The sequence below is a fragment of the Nesoenas mayeri genome (genome assembly GCF_963082525.1).
Source record: "Nesoenas mayeri genome assembly, chromosome: 1".
NCBI lineage: Eukaryota > Metazoa > Chordata > Aves > Columbiformes > Columbidae > Nesoenas > Nesoenas mayeri.
Genome location: NC_137541.1, coordinates 158,400,641 through 158,426,159, shown reverse-complemented (window position 1 = coordinate 158,426,159; position 25,519 = coordinate 158,400,641). Strand labels below are relative to the sequence as shown.

At 40.6% G+C, this 25,519-nt stretch overlaps 1 protein-coding gene across 4 annotated transcripts in view; it reads right to left on the bottom strand.

Moving 5' to 3' along the window:
- DOCK9 (dedicator of cytokinesis 9) overlaps nucleotides 1-2,790 on the bottom strand; it is a gene marked incomplete at both ends in the record, with an annotated part of 103,442 nt that extends 100,652 nt beyond the window's left edge. For all 4 annotated transcript variants that reach the window (XM_080341218.1, XM_080341220.1, XM_080341219.1 and 1 more), the window contains one exon: nucleotides 2,629-2,790. In XM_080341218.1, the coding sequence (XP_080197344.1) occupies nucleotides 2,629-2,790 (162 nt within the window). The remainder of the gene's footprint in view (nucleotides 1-2,628) is intronic.
- Nucleotides 2,791-25,519: the final 22,729 nt, after the last annotated feature.

Below are 25,519 nucleotides of genomic sequence, written 5' to 3'. Positions count from 1 at the left end.
TACAGAACAAGAGATTTTTCCTTCAAGGAGAAGCACTTCCCAAGTGTTTTCTGTTTGCAGGCAATTTTCACATATTTTCAACACTGTCTTTGCAAAAGAATCAATGGCGTCTTGAATCAAAGAACTCCCTAAAATTCACTGGTGTTCTGATAACAGGTCTATATCAGGAGATATTTGATCCAAAATAGCTAAACAAACCAGACAGCAGGTCCAGCCAAAAAGGCAGAGATAAGAAATTGCAACTCCCATACGTGTTACAGCACAGACAAATAGGTGAATCCATACACCCACGCTTGCACCTGTTGCAACAACCACCAAAATAAAAGAAGACACGGGGAAGTGACACACTGCCACTCTCTTTTGGCCTTCAGCACAGGACTCCTGCAGCCTCCACCTCCCCGCACAGCTTCTCAGTGAGAAGGTAATTTCTCCTGCTGAAAGCCACCCCTTCAGAGGAGGAAGAGCTGGCCAAATTAGCTTTCATAGCAAAGCATACATAAATTATGTAATTGAAGAGTCCTATGTATATACTTAGACAAGTTTCATAAAACACTTGTCCCTGTTGCCAGGACTTACAGTGTCTTGCCCTGCCTTCCCACTCTTAGGGGTAAATCAGTAGCGACTGCTCCCCAGCCTCAGACAACATCTCAGAAAGTGACAGCCAGTGACAGCTCTGATTACCAAGAGTGTGACCTTTTAATGAAGTCCCATTTTTTTTTTTTTTACTTGTAAAATTCTGACTTTTATTCTTATGGACTACACCAGTCCAGTACAATGAGCAGGAAGTCATTCTGACTCCTCAATTTCAACCAGTCGTCCATACTGACCTTCAGGTATTTAGCCTAGGAAGAAACTTATCTTGATGCACTACTTCCAGTTAAACCAAGCTGACAAAGCCATATAGGAAAAACAAAAAACCCCAGTATCATTATTTAATATCATCTAGAAATTTCAGGAAGGGGGGGATGGGGGGGCGGGGAAACATACACACAACCACAAACACCAGCACCACCAAAAATACACCACAGCTAAGTGATAGATGTGGAACTTTGGTTATAAACAGGACACTAAGTATATTTTGTGCTTGATCTTGCCAGTTTGCAAGCCAATTATATAGGGTAAAAGAGGAACAAGACCATATTAAACAAGGAATGAAAAAAAAAATACAAAAAATGTTCCCTGCAACCTCCAAGTTATAATCATTTGTATTACATAAAAAAGGCATTTCATCATTCCCTCACCTAACCTGACATAGAATTTAAGTCCAATAAAGGTGTTAGGTCTTAAATTCAACAGAGTACAAAAGTTATTGAAAGTGTTCACTGTACAGAGTTTAAGAAATGTCTAATAACCATCTGTATGAGGCTAACTTAAAAACGGCTAACAGTGTAAAAAGGCTTCTAATACCTAGAGGAAGCCATTTTATTTTTAATATCAAACCATATTAAGAATTTATAAAATGCAATACTATCATAAGGGGTAATATACATACTCTAAGTTATTTAAAGCATCTGAAGACAGTTTGGATTATTCTGTATTCTTTCCTGGAAGCTTTTGTGTGTGTATCCATATATATAAATGTATGTGTGAGAGTGTGCAGACACACACGTGTATATATATTTATACATACAGGTACATGCATGCACACACCCCTTTTTTTCTCATATTTGAGTTCAGCAATAAAGGACTTGAACAGCATAAAGACAACAAAGCTTTGTGAAATTTCTAAAGGCTTTCCATAACTGCAATTGCAGAGCGTGGGACGCCAGCAGGCACTACAAGCTTGTCAAAATCTGTCCAGTTATTTCAATGCACCACACCCCTCTTATTCCAACTCTCTATCCAGTGACAAAGCACTTAACAAGTAACCCCAAATTATTTCAAATAAATACTTAAATCCTTAACTAAACCAATTCTGAAGCAAGCAGTGCACATTAGCTATTGCAATTCCACCCCCTCAAGCCTAAATGCAATACATCTGACGCACAAATACGTCATTAACCTGGGGGGTACAAAGACGACAGTCCCACTTTAAAGCCTGTTTTATTTGCACCAGCCAACACCTAAAAAAAGCCCTTAAGATCAAAGCAGAAAACAGTTATTACTCCCTTCAACCTTTTCTTTTTTCTAGAATGCTCCTGTACCCCTTTCAGTAAGTTAAACAGAAATAGAATCATTTCTGAGAAAAAAAAAGTGTACTCAATTCCATGTGAAAAAAGAAAATTAAATCCTGTGTTACTGTTTTCCTAACAATGCATTCCTTAGTTTTTCCAAATAACGTAATCATCTGTTGTTCTTTAATTGAAGTGCCAAATACATTCCAAGAGTATGTTTGGAAAGATCTAACAGCAGAAAATCTTCTATAACAATCCAGTTTATGGAGTGCAAATTCTTCAGAGCTATCAATGTGAATCTAAATGATGTAATGAATATGAATCCTAAGCTTTTACATTACAGCTGCATGCACACATGTATTACATGTCACTTACATGCACTAACACCCTACAATATCAGGACAAGGCATACTCATGTATGTACACAGTACATGTTAAATAAACACAGTATGCTGGGTTTAGTTTAGCTTTCAATTAGCAGATAAAATAATTAATGAAACAAGTTTGTATTTACCAGGGATGAATGAATCAATATTCCTGAATCTTCATCTGGCACGCTGAATGCTGTGCATTCAAGGGCATTGTTTTCTCCTTGCTGTTTGCAAATATAACCACAGTTTCTCTCAAAAACTGTACGAATGCCTTTAAACAGAACCACGCTTGTAGTGCAACCCATTCCAAATCTGTTGAATTTTGCATTTCTAGCAGCCCTGTTTGCATATGCAGAATGTCTTCTTGCTTTGCTCGACTCGAATAATTTTCCTGTGCTTCACAGAAATATTTCCTTGTACTGTCTTCATTACGTCCGACATTTAGTATGTTCCTTGACTAGAAACCATCAGCTACTGAAATGTAATCCTATTTGCTTAAGCCAAACACTGCCAAAAATCCAGCCGCAGAAGACAAAAATCAGAGGGTGATGAAAAGCAAAGGACACCTCAACTGTAGAAGACAGCAGGCTTTCAGCATGTGCTATACTCCGCAACAGAGATGAAAAGATATTCCACAGGGTCAGGGAAAGAGCTCCTGTATTTCAGAGATCCTCAGAACACAATCAAAGATGAAAGGAAACAGCAAAGATACTGCTGCAGTTTCTGCTGCCAGCCACAAAGAATCCTCATCTGCTGCAAGAAAGCACTCTCCCAGAATGCTTAGCACAGAGTTCGTACTGGCAAACATTTCTGTGCTTGACCTATATGTGCTTTTGAGTGTTTAAAACAAAAAAAACCCTTCAAAATAAAAACTCAGGACATGAGGGGAAAATTCTTAAACCACTGATGCTATGGAAAAAGCCTGATGTGTTATGTAAACCTACTTCGATCAAATCAATGTTATCAGTATGCTATTATCAGTTCAGGCAAACCACAAGGGAGCTGAAGGCTCTTTACTTTTTTCCTTTCGTGCTCACATGCGAAGTCATCAGTCAATTCCCACCTGCCAGAAACTGACTTTATCTAGTCTTTGGTTGCAAATAATCAATAGTCATAAAAAAGGTGGAAAAAAAGAACACAACTGACTTGAGTATCCAGTTCAGAACAACATCCACATCTAAACCAGAAATACTGAATGAAATTTTAAACAGATAAATTTCTTGGGTTTATACTGCATCATACCTATACTGATTGCATTTATCACTACAGGGTTCTACTCCACGTAAAGCACTGACATCTATTGTACAACTATGTAAATACCTTTAACTGACACTGAGAAGTGTTAAATTTTTTAAACTACTTTTAAAGGCAAGGAATTTGTAAAAAGGAACTGTCCCAATCCACATCAGAACAGTATCAATAACCCTGGCAGAAACCACAGACTGCTTTTATATTTCACCTAAACTGAAAGCACTGAGATGTATTAACTCATTTACTTACCAAATTGTAAAACGGGATGAACAAGTGAATTTACAAACTCAAAATTGTTGCAATGGAGTTAAAACAAGCTAAATTAAAAGGACTTAAGTGAAGCATGAAGGGATGGAATAAACAGATTAACGATGTCAGCTACAGATTTTCCTCCATGCAAATTAATTTATCTCAAGGAAATACTTGCATCTTACAATGACACGTTCAGAAGAAATATTTAAGATTTATTAGCATTTTTCCCTCGTATCTGCCTAGTTAATACATCTCAGTATGCTTCTCATTATGTTTCTAACCTAAATAGAACATAATAACATGCAGACATGCTGATTAAAAAAAAAAAAAGAATAAATCAATATTTGACAGTGATCCAAGTAGTTCCCGCCAGTCCCATATCCTCAAAAGCAGCAGTGAGCACATTCCACATATTGTAAGAAATAAACATTATGTTAAGGTAGTTTTGTTAATAAGGAGCAGCTTTTTGTGAGGGGGAGAATAAAGAAGATATGGGTGAAGAATTTGGTATGAATTCCGCTCAGAAGGGTAAAGATACATCATACATAACCATGAGCCTCCACAGCGATGCTTCTGTACCACCTTCTGTTTCTCCACTGACCCTACACTCTTCAAAGACAAGGAGATCAGTGAGGGAAATGCTCTTTTCTATTCAAGATAAAGACACCCTTGCAAACATGTGAGGGAAAACAGTCATGGAATTATCATGGAAGGCACTTCCAAAAATGCACTTAACTCTTTATAGTGCAGAAGCGCACTTCATTCCCATCCAGAATGTAGGATTACAGAGACCTGACAAAAGTTCAGGTACCAAATATGATATCAAAAGTTAAGAGTTCATTAAAAGAAAGCACTGCTTAGGGGGTTGTTCCACACAGTTTCAGCAAAAAGTAGAAAAAATGGTTCATGCCTTAGGAAAGTTGAAAAAAAATAAGTTCACAACAAATTATCATGCACTAGACAGTTCCTTCAAAAGCCTAGAAAATTAACTCACTTCTGAAGTGCTAGGTAGGATGTGGAGAAACAGGAAGACAAAAAGATTTCATTTGGAAAGACAGATGACAGAATCATGGACTAATTCAGGTTGGAAGTGACCCTAGGATGTGTTCTAATTCAAAACCAATTAACAGCAATTTAATTCCAACTATATCTTGAATAAATGTACCATCATGTTTCTACGCTATTTTCGAAAAGGCAACTGAAACCAACCTGGATCAACACAGTGGTAACAACAAAGGGAGATAAATATGGAGATGTAAGGGGTGAGAGGAAATCAGAGGGAGGAAAAGCTTGACCAGATACTTAAATATTAATACTACACGAAATCTGAATAGTATGCAATGTAAAGCAGACTGCCAACAAGCAGACTTTACCAATACATTAATTTGGTGTGAAGTGGAAGTTCTCAGCTTTACTAAGGAGATTCCTGCAATTCTAATGAGCAATCACACTGCACAAGCAGCGAACATCCAGAAATGTGACACAATGGGATATTATCTATTAGGGTATTACATCTCAAAGCGAAACAGGAAGCTGGAAAAATTAACGTAAGGGTCTTATAGACTTTTCTCTACCAATTGAAGAGAACTCAGGGTCAGCCTAAGGCAGGTAAAAGTATTAATCCAATAGTAAAAAACAAAACCAAAAGAAAAAAAAAAAAATCAACATATGAACAAGCCTGAACTTTACATCATATGAGCAGCAACCTAGACATTGCAAACTGCCTTTAGCTGTTCCTGGGTTATGAAAAGGTCTCTTATGAAGTTGAGTCATTATATATTACAAATATTACATCTCTAAGCCAAATTGCCTGTTTACATTGGGAGCAACAAGTTCCTCCTTGCTATATACTACATTGAATCTGTACTGACTGCGCTATGAGATTCCCAAAGACAAAAAGATTAATTAGCTGTGTTAGCTTTAAGATGTTCACAAGCATATCTTCTTGAGACCTGCTCTCTTGGACAGGTAATAAAGAAACTGCTGTAGCTCCACTCCAAAAAAATGTTGGGAACTGTTTAATAGTACAGTTACACAACTGCTTTAAGGCTCTAACCACCAACTCCACTCTGATTACAATAGACGCCTAATAATCACTTTTCACTTGGGAACTGAAGGACTTCAAATCAACATAGAGAATAATTGCCTGGGTTAATTTAAAATCTCCAGATAAAAGTCGCATTAACAAAATGAGAACTTAGAGGCTCCTAGACAGAAATTGAACACTTGAGACAACACAGATCAAACTAGAGAGACCTTTCAATTGAATGTGTTACTGCAAAACAATGTGGACCTTCTGTCTTCAGACATACCATCACTATAGCAAAGCATTTCATAAAGACACAGGCCCATATTTGCAGAGAACGTAATTCAGGCAGGATTCAAGCACCTAGGTCCTAGCATAAGAGCTGCAAAAATATTCTTAATCTCTTAAACCATTAGATGTAGGTACTTACATTTTTACCTACAAAATTGTCCTAGATATTTAACATGCCCAAACCAATGCCATCTTGACAAGAGTGAACATCTGGTTCCTTAGAGACCTTAACACATCCTGACTGAATTCAGCTTTTCACAAAACATGATAGTATCTGTAGGTGGAGCACCACCTTCCATCTGGCAGCTCAGAATGCAAGAGATGTGGGCCAAAGCCTGCTCAGCTCAAAGACATTGAAACTAACATCACTTATCAGTCTATGGAGGGCTTTAACCAGATGACAGTATATCAAAGCCAACATACTCGCTTCTGCCTGATAAAGCTATGCTGCAGGAAAGAACTGAAGATCTCATAACCCTGCAAGAGAGAAAAGAAGAGTCTGTACAACAGTTTATATTTACTAGGAATATTCCTGAAGGAGAGGAAGAAGAATATTCATGTTCTGGTTCCTGCTGCAAGGACTGTTTCTGCAATGGCTACTTCATACAAATTTCAAAGACGTTTGTCAGGTCATTCTCTTTAAGAACTCATGTTTCTTTAGCAAGAAGAAACTGAGTCAAAAGCTGCTTTGTGGCCACAACGGCAAGTTGTCCTAAGGATGAAACTCTTAAGCACCTGATTTGTCAAAACTAGTGTAGAGTGTCTACTTGGGTATGTATTATTTTTAGTAACCTTCATATCCACTTTCCAGAATAACAAGAAGGAGGATAGAGGGAACAACAGGCTAGTCAGATTCACTCCAGTCCAGGAAAATTATGACACAAACCCTCCTGGAAGCTATTTCCAGACATATAAAGAATGAGAGAGTAGTTCCAAGAAGACAACATGAATTTCCCAAACACAAATTATACTTGACCAACCTGGTTGCCTTCTGTGATGAGATGGCTGGCTTTGCGGACCTAGAGAGAGCAGTAGGCATTGAATGTTTGTAAAACAAGACTTCTGACACTGTCTCCCTAGCATCCTTGTAGCCAGATTAGGCAGGTGTGGTCTGAATGAGTGGGTGATAAGGATGACATCCTGTTAACAACAAGTTTAACACGCTGAGCAGGCTTCTCAGTGCAAGAAAGATACTGACAAATTGGACCGAGTCTAATGGGGAAGCCATCATGATGGTTTAGGGAATGCAGCATACAATGTATGAGAAGAATCTAAAACACCTTGAACGGCTTAGCATTAAGTAAAGGCTAGAGGAAGATCTTATTGTTGTTTGCAGCTACCTGACAGGAAGGTAGAGAGGATAAAGCCAGACTCTTCTTGAAGGTATAGGCGTAGGGCAACAGGCACAGAATATCCCATTTGCATAAAAGGATTATTTTTTTTTGCAACCGTGAGGCTTGTCAGCTATTGGAGTTAAAGTATTTCCATCTTTGTGGATATTAAAACCAGATTGGCGTAGTCTCTAAACAACCTGCTCTAACCAGACCCACTTTGATCAGGGGATTTGCACTAGGCGACTTCCAGAGATTTTCCTTTCAACTTGTGTTTTTCCCATGATTCTGTGGCATTACACTGGGTAGCCACACACTAACCACAGAGAATGAGGAAAGATCCAAGAGAATTCCATCCTTCAGGAGAAAGCCAGTATGATTAGCCCAGGAGGTAGTCTTGCAAATAGCATGTTTGGATTCCGATGTGATTTTGACCAAGAATCTGCACACTCCACAAGGCGGAGATTTGCCAAGGAGAGATTTGTACCCAATGGAAACAAAAAACTACTGCGACTGCAACACTAAGTACTCCATCAGGCTGAAGACCCAAGGCAGTATATCATTCACATGAGACTCCCCTAACGTCAAAGATCATAACAAAAATAAAAAATAATGCTTATGAAAATTGGAGCAAGATTAGTTCTGTCCTGTCTAGTCAAGGAAGATGTCACAGCTGGCTAACATAGCACGTTTATTTTAATGAACAAAAATGGAATGTTTGTTTCTATTATGTCTTTTATACATTTAGAGAAGTGAGAAGGAGGCATAAATGTTGCAACCCAAGAAATACTACTCCAGAGATATTAATCTTACATACACAGTATTATGTATGCGCTGATGGGAGAGATGGACACAAATTTAAAACCCTACCAGTTACAAAACACTAAATATCTCAGCTAACAGTTTTAGGTCACGCGGTTGAGAGCTGTAGACAGGTCAGTCTTCTTGCAAATCCACTCTGACTTGAATAACAATACATTTTCATCCACATATGAACACTGGGAGCCACTTATAAAGCATGTGCCATAAGTTCAGAATTAACTGAAGTACATCTTGAGGACAGACATACCAAGAACAATCCGAAGAACTTTAGGAAGATGTCCAAGTCAATCTAAACTGAATAAACGAACATTTGTTCTTAAGTGCAAGACAAAAAACACCTAGCCTTTTTAACTGTTTCAGAATTCAAGCCATAACATAGTATTTCTAGCACTGAAATATGCTCACTGGTCTCCACCTAGTGGTCACATAACTTTCAGTTTTCTGAAGCTGAAGTGTTTATTCTGGGGTCTTAAAAATTGGTAAAATAACCACAAAATAATTTCATTACTATTAGAGCGTTACAGAACAAGTAAGATTTATAAGATATTGTTTTCAGAAACACTGATGAAACCATGCCAGAACAAATAATGCTCAACAGAACAGTGAATAAGTGGGGAAAAAAAAAAAAGTTAAACCCGTTTTTGAGCAACTTTACTATGTTCAGTGAAGAGTAGCAGAAACTTCAGGGGTCAGACATCCTTTTATACTTTTGATCCCTCTATGGAGGTTATTCAGATTCAGGTTTTTCTCCTTCCCTTTGTTCCTAGTTCAGTGAGGAACAAGTTCCAACTTCCCCTCCAGCAGACCATTAGCTGCCAAAATATGTTGGAAGTATTGTCTCTTAAACTTCACTGGCAAGACTGGATACAGTAGGATTTTTATTTTTTTTTTTTCTATTAGAACTCTCATATTTCACAGAAGGAAAAACTTACTGGATCACACTGTACACTCTGGCTGGGAAGAAATTAATATACAACATTCTTGGGCCATCTACGGCCATATACAATACCAAAAGAATAACTCCAAGGTGATAACAAGCCTGGCAAGCAACAATCCCAAGATAATTTCTGAAGGAAATTAGAATAGCATCCTTGAAATAATTATGATGTGTCATCTTTTCATTAACCTGAGTGTTCTTTTTAAACTCATTGACGTTTGAGGTCCAACACGAATTTAAAATCCCCCATGGACTAGGAAACAGTAAGAGTGAAGCCTCCTTGAACATTTTTAAAGACAAACATACTATTAATACTACCATTTTCAGCTAAAACACCTACTAAATCAGATCACATTACACTACAGAGGTACTAGTGCCACTGCAAGCAGGTGGGAATATGCCTGGCAGAAAGAGGTCTGAAATACCATTTATCATTGCACTGGAACAAGAGAGGAATGGCTCAGATTCAGTGACTTTCAGTCTTCTTGCCACAAAGCTTCAATTCTGCATTATTCTATTGCCTGGCTGTAGTCACTTAAAACCATGCCTACAAACACGCCTAGAAAGGCATCAAGTGAAATGCAAGTGTATTCTCTGCCAGTATCAGCACCCTGGGGAGGAACAGTACTTCTAAATCCAAAGGATATCAAGACCATTATGCAACATTAAAGAACAAAGAGCACAACACATAGCATTGGCAGCGCCATCAAACTGGAAAATGGATGATGACCTGTACTGGGTTTGCATGGCAAGGTTTTGGTAGCAGGGGCTACAGGGGTGGCTTTTGTGAGAAGCTTCTAGAAGCTTCCCCCACATCCAATAGAGCCAATGCCAACCGACTCTAAAATAGTCCTGCTGCTGGCCAAGGCTGAGCCCATCAGCAACTGTGGTAGCACCTCTGGGATAACATAGTTAACAAGAGGAAAAACTGCTGAGAAACAGCAGCTGGGAGAGAGGAGTGAGAACATGTGAGAGAAACAACTCTGCACGCACCAAGGTCAGTGAAGAAGGAGAGGTAGGAGGTGCTCCAGGCACCAGAGCAGAGATTCCCCTGCAGCCCGTGGTGCAGCTCATGGTGAGGACACCTGTCCCCTGCAGCCCATGGAGGTCCATGGTGGAGCAGAGATCCACCTGCAGCCTGTGGAGAACCCCACACCAGAGCAGGTGGATGCCCAGAGGAGGCTGTGACCCTGTGGGAAGCCCACACTGGAGCAGGATCCTGGCAGGACCTGTGGCCCCATGGAGAGAGGAGCCCAGGCTGGAGCAGGTTTGCTGGCAGCACTTGTGACTTCATGCAGGACCCATGCTGGCGCAGTTTCTGTAGAACTGCAGCCTGCTCTGATTTGATTGGTAACAAATTAATTTGCCCCATTTTGCCCATGACAGTAATTGGTGAAGGATCTCCATGTCCTTATCACAACCCACAAGCCTTTTGTTATGTTTCCTCTCCCCTGTCCAGGTGAGGAGGGGAGTGACAGAGCAGCTTTGGTGGGTACCTGGCATCGCACCAGCATCAAACCCACCATGCTACCTTTCCATCACCTTAAAACAAAAACCTCTTTTCTTTATGTTAATACGCAGAATGCTAAATAGTATTTCCATTTGACTTTTGATTTCTTCACAAACCTGTTACAATGAGACCAGGAGCTATCTTACTAGCCTTTGCCTCTCCCACTGAAAACACTCAGATCTTTCTGTGGAGCTTCTATTTTTCTTATTCCTGTATGTTGCAGTACTCCCTTCAGCACATGAAGGGCAGCCGTACCTTCGGTAACCAGTAAGGTAGCAAGCTCATATCTCTTATGGTCAAAGCACAAGCATTCAAAGGCAATGCATACTCTGGACTTGCAAGCTGAAACCAAATGAAATGTCTACAAACTCATGTACATTGAATTCCAGGTTCCCGAAATCAACTACATTTCACTTATGTAACACAAAAAAATGCAATTAATTACATCCTGCACTAATGTAACCAAATACTTAAATGCTTTCTCTACTTAAAATTATACAAGCATTACCTATTCTGAGTATAATGTGTAGTCACTCTTTGTTGAGGGATTAATTTTATAGTACTAAAAACATAAAAACCTGTCTTATCTCCGAATTCACCAAATAGCTCCTTCTCATTCGCAGAGTACCTGGCAGTAGAAAAAGCAGTTTAGTCTGTGCCTCAAATTTCCAAACCTAGATCAGTATCTGTCAACATGCTCTCTCTTTTAAAGTCAGTAGCTACACCTGAGTATCAAAAAGCACCCAGAAGTACAGAAAGCAACAGCTAAGGATTATTTATTGACACTAATGGATCTGAATTACAGGCTTCTCAGCATTCTAGTAGCTCTGGATCGCCATTAGCCCTTCTCACCTTTGTTGTGACTAAAAATAAATATTTACCCTTTTGTATATATATAGTCTGTGGGGGGTTGGAATTTTTTTTCTTGTTTAGTTTGTGTTTGGAGGAGGGTTGAGTTTTAAGGCTCATTTTGGTTGCCTAGTTAATTTTAGGTGAGGTCACTTGACAGTCCCATTGCATAAACAACTATGTTTCTTAGTAGAAGAAACTTCAAAAGGGACTGTTTGATTTTAACTTGTAGCAACTGTAACGTTGGTTTTGCACACACTCTTTCATCCCTGAAAATTTCAAACAAGTTTAGAAAAGCAAGGTATAATTTTGAAAAGTGAACAGTTTTGTTGATTTAGTGTCCCGTATTTTTTTATTTCTAGTATTCTTTCCTAGAATCATCACTAAAAGAAACTTTCCAAGAGTACTTCAAAAGCAGTTGGGAAAAAAAAAAAGCCAATCTAAACCATGTTTCCTTGATATGCTCAGGATTATAAAGCTGACATTTCTTCCAGAACTACTGGCATTGACAATACTGTACATAAAAAGGTTTACTTTACATTTAGCTTTTCCATAGAAATCCTATGAATCAGATTTTTCAGACAATGCTCAGTCTCGACTGAATTATTTCTTCCTCCTTGTTGTGTCAAGATAGAAAAGTGATCCAAAACTTTCATGTTCTTTTTTGACACAAGAATTCCAGGGGCTGAATAACAAATTTCCTCCCTAAACTACTTGACATCCTTTCCTTCAGCTGGTGAGCAGAAAGAAATTCTAGCTGGTCCTTTAATGGGAATGGGCCTTTTTATTCAGAGGGAACCCCAAACCAAAGCTTGGCCTGGGTCCAGAGCCTTAAAACTATAATTCCAGATAAGGCCTCGATTTACACTGACACCACCAAGTTCTTCAGTTTGAATCAGCCTGCAATCTGCTTGCTTCCTCAACACACAGAGCTAAGATTACTTTGTTCTTAAAAAGCAACTAACTCCTTACAGAACAAGTATGCAAAACAGCCCAGTTCTGGGCTCGCACACACAAGAGAGCCATGGATGTAGTCGAGAGAGTACAGTGAAGGGCCACAAAGACGATGAAGGGACAGGAGCATCTCTCCTGTGAGAAGAGGCTGAGAGAGCTGGGACTGTTCAGCCTGGAGCAGAGAAGGCTCAGGGGGATCTCATCAACATAAATAAATACCTAAAAGGAGGGTGTAAAGATGAGGGACAAAGGCTCTGCTCAGTGACAGAACCAGAGGCAACAGGCACAACCTGAAACACAGGGGGTTCCCTCTGGATATTAGGAAACACTTTTTCACTGTGAGGGTGGCCAAGCACTGGCACAGGTTGCCCAGGGAGGTTGTGGAGTCTCTGTCTCTGGTGATACTCAAAAGCTGTCTGGACACAGCCCTAGGAAACTGGCTCCAGGTGGCCTTGCTTGAACAGAGGGGTTGGACCAGATGATCTCCAGAGGCCACTTCCAGCCTCAGCCATTCTGTGACTGTGTGAGAGAACCATGGCACCCTTTCACACGACATTCCTTGGAAACATCTTTCCTGCTGACTTTTTAAAAAAATCATTATTATTATAGATATTTAGCAGCAGCCCCAAGGCAACACCGCTACCGTAATAGAGCACTAGTCACAGAGTGGAATGGAAAGTTTCACCAGTCTCAGGTGCCAGATCCACACAGAGTTTTCAACAAATGCTCTCAATTTCTTCATTCACATTTCTCCTCACTTGAACTGCCTGAGTCTCCAAGCCAGGCAGCAAACTCTGGACACGGAGAATGCAGAAGACAGTATCTGTATTCCCCATTCCTCCTCTCTTCTCTGATTCACTGGGCACAGACAAGGAGATTACAAAGTGTTCTAACAGACACAGTAATTCATCCTTACATTGGCAAAGAATACCATCTCCCATCCCTGCAATCAGATTAATATTTTTTTTCTTAATGTTTCTGCAGCAAAGCTGCTATTGCTCTCAACCAGTCACAATGGGAGTATAGTAGAAGACAACCTCAGCTACAGACTTCTGTGACCAAACCTTTGTGCAGCACAGTAGTTTTCTTCATAAAACTCTATTCAGAGCTTCTGCTCAACTTTCTGAAGACCTTTAGACATCTCATAAGCTTTTTTCCAAAGCAGAGTCCATTGTACCAATGAAATTCCAGCCTTGCTTAGTACAAGAAATCTTGTCCATAACTTAACCAGGTTGGCTGTTAAGGCATCTAAGACTGTTGTGGGTTTTTTTCGTTTTGGGGGTTTGTTGTTATTGTTGTTGAGTTTTTTTGATATTACAGGAAGTCTCTCTTCTGAGATAATATAGGCTCACTTTCATTCTCATGAAAAGAACTTTAAGGACCTTTACAGAAAATAAATAAATAAATAATAATAATATATATATATATATATAAAAATATCCCATAGCTTTCTCATTATGTGATACCTACCACTGTTTCATAGATTATTAAATTTAGGATACTAAGTACATCAGTGCCTCTGGAGTAAGACAGAATGTAAGCATCTCTTCACAAACCTATCCTCTAAATTAAGGTAACTTACTTTAGTAAGTTACTCAGAATTATTTGAGCATCTTCTCATCTTTAGATATAAGTTTTTTAAGAAAATAACAACAACAACAAAAAAAACCAATGAGAAAGGCAGTGTGTCAATACATTGACTACTTCTGCAACTTGCCTTTTCTGCCTTGCATAATTCATGGACACAAACAACCTAAGGGGGACAAGGAAGAATTAAATTGTCATCCTCTTTCAAATGAAGGAGTTTTGCTACATCAAATGAAGTACTTGAGATCATTCAACCTCAAAGTCAAAACTAAAAGTTAGCTAAGGAAGAAAGTTTTATTTATGTTTTTAATATATGCTATTTTTTTTAAGATCGCTGCACTAGGCATGTTCTTCACCCACCATCAGAAATCACATGTCTAAACAAGAGCTTCCCGGACACCACTGCTGAACATGTTAAACTCTTTATTTGGCTCCATAAAGAGCCACTTGCACCAAATTGCCTCTAGCAGTTACAGAAATTCTTAAACAAACCAAATACAGGCAATACATTTCTCAGAAGGATACACTCAAGCTTCCCGCTCTCTGGAAAACTGAACACCCCTTACTTGCTTCAATGACTTATCAGTAATTTTTCCTTACTGTTTTTAAAGCAAACATGCTTAAATCTGGCAGAATCTGGTAAAAGTGCCAAATTCACAAATTGTTGAGTTTGCATACACATGCATATGTCTGATGGCACACACATGCCTCAATCACACGATTACTCACATGCAAGTGACCACTCAGCGCAACAACTATACATACTTAGAAGTGACTTGAACATCTATACCCATGCAACAGGACACACAGTTGACATTAAAGGCCTGGTTTTGAAAATGAGTACTTACAGACCTTTCTGAAACATCTGCATAGAAGCACAATGCAGCATAACCAAGTGACTTTAAGCTGGATATACGTTATAAAACATATGTACGTATTAAGTTTATTGAACAAGACCTTCAATAAGGGAAAAAATAATCACAGGGCTGTGAAATTCCCAAGTTTAAATTCAGGTGCAATGAGTTCTACTTCCATTGAGATACAAATATATGATCTTGGTAGAGTATTAAAGGGCATAAGTAGGGGGAAGAGAGAAAAAAATAAGGTATACTGTGGTATTCTGTGCTGCTGCCACCATAAACTGAAAGCCCAGTCCAGCATCACCCTACAACTGACATTTGCTGTATCAGAACCAACTATTTTTAACATAATTGTCCTTATCTAGCTGGACAGAAAAAGCTCCAGAAAATAATAAGGAAATAGGTGCAGCTAAGAAGAATGATCTAATGTCGCTGAATGGCTAAACATTATTTCTGTTCACACAGAAATTCAGCTGTCCTGTATTTTCCCCCACTCCCTTATTCCCTTTCTGAATAAGAGGTTTACTGACCTTTAAAATTTAAATAAGTTTAATGGTATTTATTAATAGACACCTTGATGCTATAGTCCACCCTCTTATTCTTCACACAGAAATGTCTGTCATACCCAGTCAGTCTTCTTAGCAGTATCAGACTTGCCAGAAATAACACAATTTTTTTACTAGTGTTTCAGATACAATTAAAAAGGTTTTTACATGCACTTGGCTGAAATACAGTTAGGACCTTTATCAAAAAGATCATATTCTCTACTAATTTTTATTTCCTTTAGAAGAGGTAAGTCGTTCACACCATAAACTAAATTAACTTCTTCAGAACTGAATAGCATGTTTTTTTCCCCTCAAGTAAAGTTCAACAATTCAGAGACTGGCTGAATTGTCTTTATGATATACTGATTTTCCTCCACATCTGAAAAGCTGAATTTCTGCAAGAATTTTAGAACTCAAGAGCTCCACCAGGTACCTGAAGTTAACCTATAAAGTCCAAGACTGTATTAAGATATCATGATTTCAGCCTTCAAATACTCAAACCTATATGTCCAAATAAAAAAGGAGAACTGCATAGAGCAATCTGGGAGTCACTCAGGTTTCATCCTGTTTTCCCATATCTCCATATTGTGAATTTTGACACAGGTGAAACAATTTTTGCTGTATTATTTAGTATATTTGAACATTTTCATCATCTGCGTGTTTGATAAAGGCATTTTATTGACAGCTAGACAAAAAGTAGACCAAATCTAGTACGTTAAACATTCACTTAATTGCTTATTATCCTTAAGTGACAGCTTAATTTAATAAAGGGTAGAACACATTGTTTTGTTACTGACATAATTTATCATTAACATATAATTGAACAAGACACCACACATCCCTCCAGCAGTGCTTCTGATCTGCATACAACATCCTTTGGATAACTCATCACCACTTAAAGAAACAGCTTCCAATTATGTGTAACATTAACACTGTATTTAAAACTACTCTTGGCAAGATCACTGGTTTAAGAGACAGACTTGTCATTGCCATAGTCTTCCTCCCCAGACATAAATGTATTTGGGTGGCCAGAGGCATCACATTAAGTCATGTGGCTAGTCTGAAATCAACACAACATCAACAATGCACAAGACCACATTCAGCAAGGATGCTACTGTCAGGCAGAAAATAGCAAAAACTGAACCCAAATAATCAGGATATGTGTTATGTGCCTTATTCCACAGTGAAAAGCTGATTGCCAAATAAGAAGGTTTCAGTTCAGCCAACCAAACTGTACTCCTTGGTTCAGCAAAGTAAATCTAACAGAAAGAATATATGAGATGTCAAATGCTGACACGATAGCTTGCTTCATTCTGTGATGAAAACTAGCTTGGCTAACCACATCTGCTTAATGTTGTTTTACTACTCAGCCAAGCTATTTAGTCTGTCAGTTGGCTGAAAAATCTCTGACTTTTAGTTCCAACGAAGAGCAACCTGAAAATGTAAGATATACCATGCTATCTTACTGACATGCTGTTTTCAGTCCTCTTCCCCCAGTGTGATTCTAAAAACATTTATAAAACAGAAAAGACAAGCATGTTTTAGAAATATGATCTAATAAGCCTCCTTTACATATGGCAAATGCCTTTTTTTTTTTTTTAAACTGCGGCAATACATTGCTGATGGTAAAAATGGAGGGAACTGTTAAACACTAGTGACAATAAGTTAAAGAATCTATATAACCTCAAAGGTATTAGCAGTTCACTTTATCTGCTACTGCAAGTAATGACTGGATGATTTGCATCACTGCTCAGTACATTCTGCTGCAGAGATGTACAGTCAGAAGCAATATTTGGTTGTACATATCTGGACAGATCATCCACCAAGAACTGTTGGTTTGAATTCACTCTTTCCTACCTGCAGGTTCTACACTGCAAGCCTAGCCAATGGAAAAAAGCTATAGTATTTTTTCAGTATTGGAAAACTTCAGTACTTGTTCATAAGCAAGTGATAACAATAAGATCACAAGAGTTACCAATGTTAAACAATGTTTTATGCAAGACATTTCATTGACAATCCAGTTCAAGAGATCCTGGCTGGATGCTCTACCAAAGAGCTTTGAGAGGCAGCTGAGAGGAAAAAAAAGTGGGTCGTCTTCTCTTTAAAGACACGCATCGGAATATAATATTCCTCAACTATTATAATACTGGAAGAAATCTTATGTCTACCAGGTCAGCCTAAGCGAGTTTTCAGATAATGAAGCCCAGAAACTCCAACATCTAAGAAACAGGCCAACTTGTCAAGTTTAGAGAAGTAAATATTTTTAAAAGTCTTCTATTAAAACAAACAAACAAAAACACACCAAAAACCCACAAAACAAAACAAAAAACACCCCAAACACCTACACTATCTCACCTAAGCTCTTAAAAAGAAGCACAATTTCATTCCACACATCACAATGCTCAAGAAAAAGAGTTACACTACATTCAATGGAGGAAAAAAAGGTAAAAGTAAAAAAACCTGCAATTAATTTAACGATTTAAGCAGTGTGTGAGCAGGAACATAGGAGTTCAGTGATAAAACGAACAGCATTTATGACAGTAGGACAGACATAACAGCAGAGGCAAAACATAGCTGAAATAGGAAGGTGAAATTCAGGACAAGATTGTATGGGACAGAAATGGGGATTTTGCTCCATGCATCAAGCTAACAGGAAAGGATGACAAACTTGGCCTGGATGTTAAGTCACCATGAATGGTAATTCACTACTTTTTGTTTCTAACAGTGATGGAAGACCTTATTTATCCAGAATAAGATTGAGCCAGCACACCACACCATTGCTTCTTTCACCTCCTTAAAATTCTGCAGAATAGTGTCAAAAATGACACTATTCATAAGTGAATGAAGAAAAAAAACTTCTAAAGGGGAATGGGGTGAGGGCAGGGTTGCAGATTACTGCAAAAAAAACATTTATTTGTGTCATGGAAATGCTTAAATCTCTTTCATGCTCCCACCATATGAAGAACACTTTAAAATATACACATCCTTCTTCCACTCTTCCCAGGAAAGACATGATCCCTGCAGAAGTGTTAAGATACACTGGATGCTCATTACATGTATATGTTACAGTGCCTTGTGGAAAGCTGTCAGTGTTCAGGTGGACCCTGAACTATACATATGAGGTATTTTATTATATATTATGTATTATATATTCCACGACCCACAGCTAAATAAAGAGTAATTTAATTTTAGAGCCATCATTTTACCAAAGAAAGGTATTTGCCTTTGAAGTACAGCTCCAGCATTTATTACTCTTAGAACACAAAGCTATGACAAGACACTGTTCTGACAAGCAGTTTTAAAAAGTTAGACAAAGACATACTCAGCATTAGCAAGAGTGAAAAACAAATGACAGATCGGCTTCCAGTACCAGGAACCCCTCGCTAGTTACAAAGGGTTAATTGCTTACTAAAGCATTCCCCTTGGAGATAACAAAACTACACGGAAAACAAATGCATATCACGAATAAGAGCCCCAAGAAAGAATCTGGGAAAAACCTCACTGAGGCTGCTTAAGATGTCGTCACCTGAGTAAAGCTGGGCCAAAAAACCATACTTTTCTCTCTCAGGCCAGCTGCCTCAGTTCACCACCTAACACCTTCACACAACTTCACTTTCAGCAGTTTAAATGAAATATATGCGCCCAATTGTGAACTGGCAAGAACGGCAGCAACGTGCTAGCACAGTGCAGACAGCAGGGACAAACAACAACATATTAAAACATCCCCGCTGCACTTGCCAGCACTCATCCTCCCTTCTGTGCGATACACACAACAACAAACGTGTTTTAGCTGTAACGCGTGCAAGATGAAAAGCCGCTGTCGCACCATTATTTACACACACACGCGAAAGCACTGCAGCCAAGTAGGGCCAAGCGCCCGCTGCACCCGCTCCACAGGTGGAGGAGAAGGGAGCCCTCAGGCCCCCCGGCCCGGCCCGAGCCAGGTTCCAGCGAGCCGGGGGCCGCGGCTTCCCGCAGGGCTCCGCTCGCCCCGGCTGTCCCACAAGTTGGCGGCGGGGCGGGCGGGAGCGCCCGGGCGGGAGCGTCCAGCCGTGCCCGCCGGGCGCCGCATCCCATGGCGCCCTCCGCGCCGCTGCCGCCGGGAGCGTCCCCGCCCCGCCTGCGGCTGCATCCGCACCTCACCCCGCCCGCGGCAGCCGCCCGGGGAGGCCAAGAGCCGCAAGCCCGGCACGGGGCCGCGCCGACCTCTCCCCCCCGACAGCCCGGGAGGGATCAAAGGGCCCGTCTCCTCCTCCCGGGACACCGCTCGCTGCCCGCCCCGCAGCCCCGAGAGGCCGCAGCGGAGGCTCCCCCCGCCCGCAGCCTCGCCCGGGCCCCTCATGGGCCGCCCCCGCGCTCACCAGGAGAACGGAGCCGCGCACCACCTCGGAGACGCTCTGCCGCAGCTCCGCCGCCGTGCCGGGCTTACTCAGCGCCCGCGTGAACTTCCGAGTCTCCGGGGCCACCAGTGCCATGGCTGCCTCCGCGCTCCTCCGGCCCGGGCCGCCCGCTGCCCTCACGGCCCGGCCGCCGGGCGGCCCCTCACGCTGTGCTGGGGGCGGGGAGGGCGGGGAGGACGGGGGGCGGCCGTGGGCAGGCGGGCGGGGCGGGCGCCCCACGGGCGGGTGCCGCAGCCGGCGCCGCTCAGGGCAGGTGGCCCCTCCCCCGCGGAGCCTCCAAACACAGCCGCGCGGAGCGGGGCGCCGCCGCGGGGGCCGATTGGCGCGGCCGCCAGTGAGGCAAAGGGGCGGGGCCGCGCGCGCGGCACGCCGAGGCCCCGCCCCCACCTGTTCCCGCGGCGCCTTTCTGATTGGGCTCCCGGTTACCTGCCCGGCTGCGCCTCCCAACCCTCATTGGCTTAGCGTGGAGCCGAGGCCAAGGTGAGGGGTGGGGCTGGCTGGAGCCGGAAGTTCCCGCCTTTGCCAGGCAGGCACCGCCCTCGGCGGGGCGGTCTGTGGTGAGCGGCGGCGGCAGTGGTGTCCCGGTCGCGGCGGCAGTGGGCCCTGGGGTGGGGGTCGGCGGGTGGTGCTTTGCTTGGGTCCCCCGGGGTGTGGCGGTGAGCGCGGCTCTGTTCGGCCCCCAGTGACGGAGTCGGCGGCAAAGCGCGGCTGGAGCACCGGGTGTAACCGCCGCCTCCCGAGGGCTGGGGACAAACCGGCGCAAGCGGCGCGGGGTGGCGGGGGGGGGTGCTGCAGTACGGGGCGGCGGGGCCCTCCCTTCCCGGCTGTGCACCGGAGGCGTCTGCCCGTGTTTGTACTTGTGTATACGCACACGTGTGTGCGTGGGTCTGTGTAACCCCGAGATGTAATGTTTATAAATATGTAAAAGGTGAGTGCCACGAGGATGGTGTCACTCTTCTCGGTGACAGCCAATGATAAGACAAGGGGCAATTGGTGCAAACTGGAAAACAGGAGGTTCCACTTGAATTTGAGAAGAAACTTCTTCTCAGTGAGGGTGCCAGAGCACTGGAACAGGCTGCCCAGGGAGGTTGTGGAGTCTCCTTCTCTGGAGACATTCAAAACCCGCCTGGACATGCTCCTGTGTAACCTCATCTGGGTGTTCCTGCTCCGGCAGGGGGATTGGACTGGATGATCTTTTGAGGTCCCTTCCAGTCCCTAACATTCTGTGACTCTGTGTGTGATTCTGTGAAGTGAGTGCTGTAGCTGGGATGGTCACAGTTCCGAACAGGTGTGTTTGCTCTCAGTAGCGCTGCTCATGATATTGGTCCATCCTAAGGGAGTGTCGTTTTTGAGGCTTTTCCCTTTGTACAGTTTCCTTCTCACGAATAGTTTCTATTTGTAGGTAGAGCTATGTGCCTGTGCTCAGCTGCCATAAAAGTTACCACAAATTCCTTCTGAGAGCCTGGTTAGTAGCACCCTTAAACTCAGAGAAGTAGGTAGGAATAAGGCACCTCATAACTACATATAAATGCCTGGACCATTTGAGACCATTAGGGCTTGCACACCGTTATCTTTTTAGGCATCTTTTTCACAGAATCACAGAATGTTAGGGATTGGAAGGGACCTTGAAAGATCATCTAGTCCAATATCCCCAACAGAGCAGGAACACCTAGATGAGGTTCAACAGGAAGGCGTCCAGGCAGGTTTTTCATCAATTAAACCCACTTTTCTGCACTGAACTGGATACAGCTTATCACTGATGGAGGTAGCAACTCAGTGCAATGAACAACGTAGGGAGGGTGCGCTTTCAGGTGGGGAAAGAGACATGTTATAAAGTGATTATATCTGAGGCTATGTACTCAAGAAATGCCTGCCAGAGAAAGGGCCTGCTTTTTTGGAGGCTTCACAAATACATCTGTAACTAGCAAGATTCCGCATAATTGGTGCAATACTTTCAGAAAGATGGAGGATAAAATGTCCAAGTACACAAATCTGTACTTTACACTGAGGGAGCTTTTATTGGTAAAGGATCTTTCTGCAGATATTATGCTTTGCAGACCAGTATCTAAGGCTCAATTGTTCAAATGTGTGACCTATGTATTTTCAGTAGGATCTCTGTCACAACGTGTGTTAATGTTACTTTAGATCTTCTTTAAGAAGGACAGAGTGTGCAGAGGTGGAGGCTTGTTAAAGTTACCTAGAGTTCCTGATTTCAAAAATCCAAGACATGGTGTGTTTATGAGTCAATGCTTAGGCTGATAAATCAGAAAACTGGATACTGGTGAGACAGATTATATGAGTACAGAATGAGGTGAGCAGCAGTGTAAACATTTAGCTAGAATAACTAGAATGGATATCTTAGGATCATCTCTTTTTTTATCTCAATCTGTAATGTATGTCTAGATTTCAAACCTCTATAAGTAAACATGCCCTAGATTTTGTATAAATAATAGATGACGATTTTCTAAAGTAAAAGCGTATTCTATTTTCAAAGCACTCAGGTGCTTTGAGTTCTGACAATTCTGACAAAAGAATTATGACTAATCTACTGAATTTATGATTGCTTAAATGTAAAAAGGCATAATTTAACTATATTTGCTATATATAAATATTTGTCAGATATATTTTGCATCTTTGTTGGAAAAGGGACAGTGTTTCAAGTCTGAAGAAGACTCAGAATGATACTTGTATGGCCAGAGATACATAGGAAAATACATCAAATAGGTAAATGGTAGTTTGTTCAGGACGTCTGCACAGGATACCTAAAAGATTACATTACCACAATCATCAAAGTTTCTTTTGAGCTGAACATACTCAGTTAAAGAAAATGAAAGCAACAATTAAAATATGTATAGAATTAAAGGAGAAATATGGAAGCTGATAAGCAGAAATGATAAGTTAGCAGTTGTGAAACAATGAGAAGGAATAATAGTAACTAAATATATGAATGAAGTCTTGGCTTGTTGCCTAAAGGACAAGGAGGATACATTTTTTTAAGTGTCAGGATTAGGAAAGAAAAAATCTTGACAATGGCCTGGTTTCCCTGCTACTTTGAAATATTACAATTTTCAGTTACAATGCCTATGTACAAAAACGTTTATTTATTGGAAAGCTGGATAATGCAGTAATATTTTATACCTGTAAGTGCACATTTTGTTCAGTCTCTATGTAGAAAGGATGCTAAATATCAAATGGTAAAAGTAAAAACATTTACACTTTCAGGACCAACTAAGTCATGTCCCAGAATTTTACAGAAATCCGAATCATTCCTGGTGGTAACCACCCTGTCTGCGTTCCTTTCAGAAATGAAAAATAGAAACTGATTGGGTGCTCATTAGAAATGTCAAGAAAAAGGATATTAGAGCTAAACCAACATGATAAGAACCTTTGGCAAAATCATGGAAGTCAAATGCAAGAATCACATGCAGGAATTAAAGAATTATTGAGTTTCTAATATCAGCAGGATTTGCTGGAGTTTAGGCTCATTGTTTAATGGAGTTAGTATTTCACCTGGCGGCAAATGTAACTCTGTAATTTTGAGCTTCTGTGAAGACACGCCATATTCTATTTAATGCCCATATTCTATTTAAAAGTATTTTTACACGAAACTTGCAACATATATTTATCTGAACAACAACAACAACAAAAAAGGTAGCAAATCTGAAAAGTAATTGTATCTTGAAAATCATCATTAAATGGAGATGTGTTTAGCAAAGTACAACAAGCATTTGGTTTTATTACATTCCTATTCATAATCTTCATTAACTTCTGTAAAGAAAACTTAAGATAATCACTAATAACATAGTTGCAGCTGTAAATATTTATAGGGAGGTGTTACTTCTGAAGCAGAGCCTGATTTTCCTGGGGGGAGGGGTGGAGTGGGACTTACTGAACTGTTTATTACAGATGAGTGGAAGGCATTCAAGTATAAAGAATATTTTAAAGTCAAATTACAAAGGTGTTATGGTGTGGTTATGAACAATTTTAAAAAGATTAATGCTTACAGTGCAAATCTTGGGTGTAGAAGCAGACGAATATTAAGCAGTAGTAATTATGTTGTTATATATGACATTAATCAAATTATTACTAGAATTGCGGTGTAATTGACAAACTGGAAAAGCCAGGAGACTCTACCTTGCAATGAGAGACTGAAGAAGCATCTGTTTAGTTTATACAAAAGCTTGATCATAATGTACTGGGATTTGCAAGTGAAGAAAATTTCCAATGTTAAAAGGCTCTTTAATCTGTCAGGTAAGATGATAATGACAAGCAGTAACTGGCAGCTGAAATTAGGCCAATTTAGAATAAGCAGAAGATCCTTTTATTTTAGCCACAAGAGGAGTTGTTTGGTATAATATCCCAAAGGACTCACTAAACACTGTCTTCCAAATGCTAAATTAAGATTCAATATATTTTCTAAATCCCGGGCTCTGAGTCATCCCTCGATCTACAGACTCAAAGCAAAGTTCATGGTATAAAATGTTTTGGCTTATACTGCTATGGAAGTCAAGCTAGATAGTCAGCATAACCTTTCTGGTCGGCAAATCCATTCTGTTAGGAAACGAAGAGGGATGAGCTAATTGCCATCAAATCATAACAAATGATGTGGTTGGAGTAAGTGCTAAAAGAATAGAGGAAGCAAGGGAATACTCACTAACCATTAGATATGCAGACAGTCTGGAGGTTTTGTAGATAATAAACAACTTAGAACTGAATCTTACAATCCAAGGAAGATGTGCCCTAAAAGGAAGAAGCATAAAAAGCTACATTTTGATGGTGTTTTGTCAGTATTCTAATTTAAAACAAGCTGCTAGTTCTGTGTACTTGTAAAAAATCAAAGTAAAACAATACCACTGATGGATGGCCGCCGTAGCATCTTCGAACATACTAACCCATTCAGTGATGTGCTGGAGTAGGTTCATTTGAGCTCCTCTTTAAGATTCTCCCGATGCCTGAAAGGAATAATGGAGTGGTTTTTCTGCATCTGGCTAAGACTGACTTTTTCCCAGATACAGCCAGTCTGTCCTTCCAAATATTATGCAGGCAGTGCACACAGATATTTCTGAAGAGCAGCTTTTAGATCTTTTATTTTTTCCCCCCAGTTGAATATAACTGCATGCCAAATTTTATATACAGAAATGTACAAACATTTAGAAATTACTTCATTTATGCAACACTGATATCCCCCATGAAACCAATGTAGACATTGTTAAGGTAATGTCATTTTTTATCAGATAATGTCTTTTATTGATCTTGAATTCAAATCTCTGAAACCAACTATTTAGCATCGGGTAGAGGTAATGTGTTTTTACACTAAGCAGGTACGCCATAAACTACTTCGATGATGATATTAGTACAGAAGAGCACATACTTATATGTGCATCTGTTGCTCAAAATGCAAAAATATGCAAGATAGATT